At 35.1% G+C, this 9449-nt stretch overlaps 1 protein-coding gene across 1 annotated transcript; it reads right to left on the bottom strand.

Annotated features, from left to right (window-relative positions):
- Positions 1–7567: 7567 nt before the first annotated feature.
- On the bottom strand, positions 7568–8656 carry LOC108044214. The gene is made up of 2 exons (XM_017123137.2): positions 8582–8656; positions 7568–8030 (listed from the first exon to the last, which is right to left on the bottom strand). Exons 1-2 carry the CDS (start codon positions 8591–8593, stop codon positions 7812–7814), a joined length of 231 nt encoding a protein of 76 aa, XP_016978626.1. The 5' UTR covers positions 8594–8656; the 3' UTR covers positions 7568–7811.
- Positions 8657–9449: the final 793 nt, after the last annotated feature.

Below are 9449 nucleotides of genomic sequence, written 5' to 3'. Positions count from 1 at the left end.
AGAATCAAACCACGAACGTTAAGAGGTATGCCACTTTGAAATCGGATAAGATTTGATAAAGTTATGGACTCTAGAAGTCCAATTTTGGGTCACCCTTTTACAAATCGTCGGAAACTTGGAAATAACCAACATGAAAATGGGTCAAAAATTTGACCAACGTTAAAATGAAAATTTTGAATGCAGTTTTTTTGAGAATCAAACCACGAGTGTTTAGAGGTATGCCACTTTGAAATCGGATAAGATTTGATAAAGTTATGGACTCTAGAAGTCCAATTTTGGGTCACCGTTTTAGAAGTCATCGGAAACTTGGAAATAACCAACATGAAAATGGGTCAAAAATTTGACCAACGTTAAAATGAAAATTTTGAATGCAGTTTTTTTGAGAATCAAATCACGAGTGTTTAGAGGTATGCCACTTTGAAATCGGATAAGATTTGATAAAGTTATGGACTCTAGAAGTCCAATTTTGGGTCACCCTTTTACAAATCGTCGGAAACTTGGAAATAACCAACATGAAAATGGGTCAAAAATTTGACCAACGTTAAAATGAAAATTTTGAATGCATTTTTTTTTGAGAATCAAACCACGAGTGTTTAGAGGTATGCCACTTTGAAATCGGATAAGATTTGATAAAGTTATGGACTCTAGAAGTCCAATTTTGGGTCACCCTTTTACAAATCGTCGGAAACTTGGAAATAACCAACATGAAAATGGGTCAAAAATTTGACCAACGTTAAAATGAAAATGTTGAATGCCGTTTTTTTGAGAATCAAACCACGAGTGTTTAGAGGTATGCCACTTTGAAATCGGATAAGATTTGATAAAGTTATTTTGGGTACTCTATAAAGTCACCGAAATTTAAAAAAATGGGTCACAAAAATTAACAACGTTAATAGATAAAAGTTAGAGAATCAAACCACAAATACCAATTTAATGAGCTACCTAAGTTTGCGAAATTAAATTCTGAGAAATCATACAACATTTAACTTGCTGTTAAACTGTGTTACGTACATTTCCAAATGAAGTTTAAATTTGCCCCCAATTTATTTTTACTTACAGAAATCCTTACAAAATCAATTTCGCCGCCAAACTTTTTCTCTCAAAAATTGAGTTGCAAATTTCCTCAGTTTCTGCGTGTTTTTCTTTTGTGGCAACTTCTAGGCACTGGAGTTGGCCAAGAAACAACTCAATTTGAGTTTGAATGCGGCTGCCTTACACTTGGCACTTGCTCAAACAATTTGACATTGAATTAGGGTCTTCCCCCGCCAATTCTCTTTTTTACTTGGTTTCACTTTTTGGCGAAAAACGAAAGCCTGGGAAATTACCATAAAAATGCGCAGCTCTGGAAAGATTATCTTTATTTGCAGAACGAGACGCAGACGAACAAATCAAATGTGAGTCCTTGAACCTTTCCCGCCACATCCCCTCCCCCCAAAAACCACTTGAGTTTTCCCAACAGTCACATCAGACTTAACAAAGGCCGGGGGAAAACCTAAAAGAAAACACACAAGAAAAGAAAACAAGTCAAAGGTAACCAACAACAACGGAGACAACGTCGACCGCAAATGACCAACTTAAGCCTCAATTTGGGTTTGGTCAAAAAGGAAAACTTGGAAAAGCTGGCAAAATGGTGGGGGTGGGAATTACTGTGACCACCTCCTGGCAAATTACCTTGCCTTAAAATTTAATACTCCTCGCTTATTTAAAAACAATCAAAGTTCCAATTTCGTTGTTGATTTTCCGACTGCACAGAAACAACTTTTTACTTTATTTTAATTTTTAGTTTTGAATACCAAATAATATTTTACTAATGTTTATTTAATTTTAATCTAATATTTAAATATTGATTCTTTTAATTTGCACTTCAGATATAATTATTTATTACGACGAGGGTTTTTTGAAACCAATTTTTATATATTCTAGGAAATTATGACAACAACTTTTTTTTTCTGTGTCCGTGTTTACTGTTTTCTTGTTTGACTCGTTCGCTGTTATTTATTTATATTTTATTTGCTTGCCCCACTTACCTGGCATCCACCCCCGTCCGCCGCATCCTTCCGACTTCCTTCCTGCGTCCTTCCGGTGGTTGTCCACCTGTATTTCCCTACATTTCCCCCCCTCCCCGTTCCCCTGGTCATTTCCAGTGACAGGATTCTGGTCATGTGCTGCACATAATTGCATTCAAAGCTCTGCAAACCAGCCCCCCGTGATTTTCCACGCCACGCCCCCTTATTGAGTAGCGCGGCAAATGACAATAAAAGCGGTTACTTATACGCCATGTTGTCCCTGCGGAAAGTTGCTCATGTAATTACAGCCCAGTTTGTTGTTGCGGGCGGTCAGTTCTCCGTTGAAAAGAGAATTCCTCATGCAAACTTTTGGGTCATGCAGTTCGGACATGGATCTGGCCAGATGAAAAGTTGAACATGGGAAAGTTTTGCGAAAATTTTAAGTTCCTTTAACAGAAAGAAAGGTTGTCTTTCTGTGAAAGACCAGGATAACTTTGTGATGGAGGTTTTTCTGACTGTCACGAAAAGTTTAATTTGATTACCATGGTAAATATATTATTAATATAGATTTTACATAACTTTGGTGTAAATAAGATGGGAATGAAAAAATAAAATAAAAGATTTAAAAAAATCAATTTAAATATTTTACTAGCTATGAATATTGAATATAACTTGCAGTTTCATTTAAATAAGTTTTTAGCTTATTCAAATTGTAAGTTTATCTTGCAAAACAGTACAAACATCTTTCTTAATGTTGCAAGTAATGGTTGGTTCGTGTCATTCGAAGTGGTTTTTAACTAAAAATTGGCTACTATCTTTAATTTATTTGCATTGGCAACCATTTCTAATTTGTGCTCATCTCATGCCATTTTTTTTGCTTGCCTTTTTCACTATTGATTTATGTGGGTTTTATGTTTTGTGTTCCGTTCTTTTAGACGACCTTTCTAAGCTTCATTCTACGTTGACTGAATGACTGACCAAATCACTTAAAGAAATTACTGGTTTCAATGATTTGTTTTGTTCTCTAAGAAAGTAGTAAAATTCAACCTAAAAAAAATCATAATTTATGATATGTAATTGCTTAGATTAATTATTAAAAAAATTAGGTTAATTTACATTACCACCCAAAATGTCTAGGAAATTACTAAGATCTAATCTTATCAAACTGAAACATATGTTTTAAATTTTAAAGAACCTTTTTCTTATTTTTCTCCGTGTACTATTTAAGTACCAGTGGTCATTGTGACAGTTTTTTTTTATTTTGACCGCGTTTGCGATTGATTTTGGTTTAGTTGAACGCGAGCCTTCACCAGCGACGGCTGAGGAAATTTACAAGTCAAAAAAAAATAAAAACCATATACATATGAGTGCGGGGATAAGCCGAATAAAAATCGATTATACGCCACGTTGAACGCAGTGAAAAGTTCAGAAAAAATTGTGCCGCGGATTCAATTTAACGCCAGACTTGACTTTATCTTGCGTTTGTGTGTAATCAGAGAAAACGGCGATATACAGAGGGAAAAAAAGGATATATAGACAGGGGGCGATATTCAAAGAGGAGGAGCTGTATAGACAGAATAAGTGAAGTGCCAATTGAGATGTCCTGTCAGCGCCAAACGATTTCCAGCCCATCAGGACTTTGATTTGGGCCCTGGCTAACCGGTCGGCATTATCCTTTTTTGGTTTTGTATCACATTTTGGGCTGCAGGATGTTCCGCAAGAGAAAGCAACAGCAGTTGAGACTGAAACATCGTCCCGGCGACAGGAAACGGAAATTGTTGTCCTGCATTTTTAACAGAGGTTGGCTGCAAAACTGTTGTTCATTTCCACACTCACACTTGAGCAATGAATTTTTAATATCCCCGGGAAAAAGAACAAAAAGAAAAGCCGGAATCCCTTATCCTTACCGTTGCGGGGTTAAATATGTTTCCCAGAAAAACAAAAAGAAGCAGCTCGAAGAAAGGATAGCGTGGTGTAATCACTTGTTGAGTGCTTTGTTGTATCCTTTTGTTCGTCCTGCTAATAGTCCGGCAATTAATTGTGTCTGTCTGCAGTCCTCGCTTCTGGCCATCATTAATCAGGGGCGAAAATTGATAGGCGCAATGATTTAATAATAAATTATGGCCATAGAAACGTTTTACTTAAAATTTAATATGCCTAACGGTGGGCTATTTCCTGAAGCTCTTAAATTAAAAGTTGGTTTTAAGTTTGTTTAATAATGAAAGGCTTTATTTTATTATTAATTGCTTTGTTGGTTAATTTTTTAATTTATTTTAAATCCTCTAGCAACAAGGATGACTTTTTGCCATTTGAAATTATGTTTGTAAGAGTCAAACTACATTCTTTATAACCATGATTAAATATATTTCTTTATCCCCGCTGGTAAATGTAATTATCTACATTTCGCCAGACAAACACTGACATTTATTTTAATTTGATTTGACGTGCCATTCACTTAGTACGATGGCTCACAAACAAAACATTTCAAGAACAAACATTGTGTGGGCAGCTTAAAAGGCCAATGAAGTGACAATGTTGCGCATTCTTGAATTTTTGGAAAAAGCCCTATAATGGCAATGGGATACTATAAGTCTTCTGATTACTTAAAAGTTTTTGCTTTTTAGTAACAAGAATCTGGATCAATTTTAAGTCCTTTGATAAGGTATTTTAAAACAAAAATAAAATAGGTTTTTGTGTTAAACGAATTAGAAGCAATTTCTAAAAAACAACTAATCATTATTAGTTAAACATTCACAAATATTAAAATTTGTCCTTTAATTCCTTCCTAAATTTCTTATCTTTAACTTTTTTCTATTCCAACTAAGTTTTCCTTGATTTCCCCGCAATTTCCTTGCGAGTGTACCTGTAAGACGCATTTTCGCCGAGTTTGATGGCTCATTTGGTATTGTTATTTACCTGGGGGGCGCATACAAACACTTAGCTTTATTTAACCTGAATTATTCCAGCCATTCCTCAGACCACGAAATTCCTTTTATCTCATCCCCGTTTTGCTCTTTTCTTTTCTTACAGGTAAGTTTGACATTGATGGACTACGCAGCCTGGAAAGTCGGAGGATGTGTGTGGGAGGATAAGCAGCCCCGAAAAATATGCAATGACTTCTGACATTCCCTTGTGTGTGCGTATGTGAAAAATATATATTTGGAGGGGGGAAAATTTGGAAAAGCGTGGCGCGTGGGTTTTTTCTTTCCACGTCGCCGCCTCCTGTGGCTCACCATTATCCACCCCACGATGCAAATTAGATTTAGATTTTGCCAAATTTCCCTCATTCCCCTTTTTCATATACATACATATTCTTAAAGTTTGTGCTAAGCTCAAAGAGAAAATAAAAAGAAAACAAGTTTTGAGGTGGGCTCCCTGCTGATGACAGATTTTTCCCGGTTTTCCCTCTTTGTAAATACAGTGGTGTGCCTGCCTGGGAAAACAGTTTCTGTTTGTTCTTTGGGCGACAAAGTCCTAAGAAAACAATGGAAAATTAATGGCAAGTTAAGTGGAAAGTTGATTGCCATTTTATTTCTACTTTGTGAACATTAAAGGCGGCAAATTAAGTGGTTAGCATCAGGGGGTAAAGGTTAATGTTGTTATTTTATATTTTTATATTTGGCAATGGACCGTCAATTTAAATACAATCGTGATTACGAGCTAGTTCAATAATATGTAATCGATAAGGAATAAATAAAACGTATATTCAAACATTGGCTTTTAATTTAAATTTGTCACTCTTGTTTTGCACACATTTTTTATTTCTTAATTTCTTTTGTCTTTATTTTTAAAAACAAAGTTTAAATTTCATACTTATTTTGATTTTTTCTGCTTTAGCAAAATCAGTCAATAAAGTCACATATTTTTAAGAGACTTGAACAATATTTTTTCAGTTCCTTCTTTTTTAATTTAAAAAACCATCTCGTACTATCCAAATTCTTAACAATATTTATTTTGTATTAGTATTTTTTAAACCATTTTAAAGAGCATCCTTTGATTTTATTCAGTATTCAACATAATTTGGTTCGGGCTTATATGTTTATAAATAATGTGAGATACCTTTTCTTTCTGAATAACTTGTTCCACATATCCCTGTTGAAGTTGATTTACCGGCTCCTAATTTTATTTACATTATTTATGTTTCACCACATTATTCTGCCCCAAATGCCTTCTCCTTTGGCCAATCAACTAGAAAACAACATTTACATGAACATTATTCAACATTTAACCACATTTGCCTTATCTAAATGCATTTATTCAGGATGTTGGACATATTTTTCATTTCGGGCCAATTTCCATGTGCATTTTGATGCTCTTTTTTCGCAGGACCACGGTGCACAATTGCGCCTGAAAGGATGCTGCACACACTAGCACACTAACACACATGCATTATGCAAATGGCGACAATGAAGCTGACGTCTGAAAATGAGAAATAGGAACAAAACGGAGAAAGGGAAAGGAGGGAAAGTGTGGGCAGGAAATGGAGGGGTGTGTGTAAAGGCGGCAGCGGGGAAAGTGAAACAGAAGCTCAAAGAAAGTCCCTTACACTCCCTACACTCTAAAGTATTTTCTATATTTTTAAAAGTCTGTTTTTATTTGAAATCTGAAATCTAATTAGAGAGCCTATGAATTAGTTATAAAAAAGCATATCATAAATTTGGAAGATCCATTCATCTTATTAATTTGCATTGCTTAAATGCATTTGTTTATTAAATTATTTTCACAAAAATTAATAGCTTCTCGCGAACACGACACATTGGTAATTTTTATTTTTTTCAAATTTAAAGCCTCTTGAATTTATTTCTTAGCTATGAAAAAAAGTAATATTTCGATAGTTTCTTGTCTGTATACTATAAGAATTTAGCAGAATTTTTTTCAGTGCACCCCACTTAACCCGTTGCGTGCTTTGGACAACATAAGGCAACTTAGTTGCCATAATTTGCACATTTTAGCAGCGATGCAAATGCACGCCGACGCATGCCTGCGACAGTTGGTACCCCCCACGCCCTTTTTGGCAGCCCCCTTAACCCCTTGCAGAACACCCCTTAACCCCCCTGTTGCCACATGAAACATGATATACGAGCGATGCGAATGTTTTTGATAGCCAACGGAAATTGCCAAGCAAACCAGCAACAACGACAGCAACAAATTCGTAAATATTTTAAAATACGCCTTTTTCACTCACACAAACACTATGCACTGCGAGAAAAATAATATAAGGTTTTATATTTTAATACTCAGTGGACAGGTAAAACGTATAACATGTTCTTTAATAATGAATTATATAAAAATTGGTATTATGATAAATAATATCGTGGATTTCAAACATTATTTTATTGCCATTTTACAATTTAATAACATATTTTAATTGACTCTTATTTCAAGTTCCATTACTATGAAACTTAACCTTGAAACTTAAATGAAATCTTTTTAAATTGTTGAAAACTTTCAAAAGTGTTGTAATGAAAAAGAGCAGCGTTGTTTTTTAAACTTCAAAATTTTTATTAAAATAAACAAAAGGAATATAACAATAAAAAAGTTTAGTTTTAATTATTTTTTTTTTTTTTAATGTTTTTAAAAGCTGTTAACCGTGCAATATTATTTAATAAGTGCTTTCTTTAAGTGTATTCTTGTGGCCCGCCCATTTTGCAGCCCCTTTTAATCTGCAGTTGCTCAAAGCAAATGACAGCAAATAGCTGGCTTTGGTATGCGAATCTTTATCTGTTTTATCAGGTTTATTTGTTCATTAGGTCGTCGTCATCAGCAATTATCGTGGTACAGTGTGGCCTCGTTTTGCGGGGAAGCTTAACGCCTCAGGTACACCGAGCTGTAGGGGTAAGTTCCGTAGGTGTAGGGCGAGGCATAGACTCCGCTGGTGTAGGCTGCACTGTACGGCGAAGCGTAGAGTCCGCCCGAGTAGGCGTAGGGCGTGGCAGCCACCACAGGCGAGGCCGCACTGTAGGCGGTCAGGAACTGCGGCTTTCCAAAGGCGACGGCCAAAAGAGCGAACAGGCAGACAGCGAACTGTTGGAAAAGTTGGGGGAAAAGGAGGATTGATTAGCCAAGAAAAATAAATATAGTTTAAAGACTAGACTAATAATGGTTCTCCTTAAAAAATAAAGTAAAAAGGTGACCCCAAAACTGCACTACTAGATTTCATAAGTAAATTGTATGGATTTTAGGTTTGTCTTCTGATTCTTAAATAAATTTAATTATATTATGGAATTATTTTCAATAAATAGTTCAACTCCAAATTAGTTTAATATTAATATCTATTGAATTTAAAAGAATTTACTTTATTTATATAACTAATAAAAGGTCCTAAAAAAAAAAAAGGACCCAAAACCACACTATATTCCAAAACTAAATTGATCGGATTTTAGGTTTGTCTTCTGATTCTTAAATAAATGTTTTTATCTCATTTTAAATTAATTTTGGATTTAAATGGTAGTAGCCCTAACTTTTCAAATTAGTTTTTAAACTGGAACAGTAGCTATTGAATTTAAAAGAATTTACTTTATTTATTTATTTATAACCTTTAGAAAAAGTTTCCTAAGGACCCCGCAGATACTCACAAACTTGAACATCTTGGATTGATTGTTTTTTGGTTGTGTATCCGCTGATTGAACAGAAACTGATATGATTAAACAGTGGCAAAGCCCTGGCTTTTATAGTAAAACTTTAGTTGACTTTTGGCTTTACTATCGGGAGTGGGTGGCCCACGAAAAGGGGAGGTGGGCGGTGGGCGGTGGGTTAGAGGTCACTTTTGACCGTGGCACGTCTGCTCATTTTCTGTTGTTGTTTTTTTCCTGGTCCGTTTTAATTTGGCTGCTGCTTTTGGCCCAAACGTCTTTATGGCCGCTTTGCGTTGCGTGCATTGCATTTCTAATAAAGGTTTGTTTACCTATTTTTGGGGTAGGGGTTTTCGGAAAAAACAATGGGCAAACAAAAAAAAAAACGGAAGCAATCAGAAATTCCCCGAGCAAATGCAATTTGACCTCTGGCAATGTTAATTTGTCTTGGCCAGATTGTCAATTATCGTTTTGACTGCCAGAGATTCCTCGATTCGGAAAGGGAATTCCGAGAGAATTCCGAAGAAAAGGCCTTGCAAACGCGTTGTCTTGGTTACCCTTTGTTGGCCCCATTTTTCCGCCCCCTTTTTGCATTTCTATTGTTTAAATGCAACTGATTGAACACTGTGAGAAATCATTAAAAATATAGTTATGGGACTTTTTCAGACAGTTAACTTCTACAGCCTATATAATTTTTAAAATATATTCAAAGTCAACAAATATTTGCAGTCAAACATTGAATAAATCAAAACAAATTAGGATAACAGATATTGGTTAAGACAAAATATCTATAACCTTAGATAATTTTGCTAATTAAAACTTAAAAGTCACTGGTATTAATTCATTTTTTTTTCAGTTAAATAGCTCCCTT

Source organism: Drosophila rhopaloa, unplaced genomic scaffold, assembly GCF_018152115.1.
Source record: "Drosophila rhopaloa isolate 14029-0021.01 unplaced genomic scaffold, ASM1815211v1 contig_163, whole genome shotgun sequence".
Lineage (NCBI taxonomy): Eukaryota > Metazoa > Arthropoda > Insecta > Diptera > Drosophilidae > Drosophila > Drosophila rhopaloa.
The sequence above is the reverse complement of the archived record's forward strand: the minus strand, read 5'-3'. Positions and strand labels throughout refer to the sequence as shown.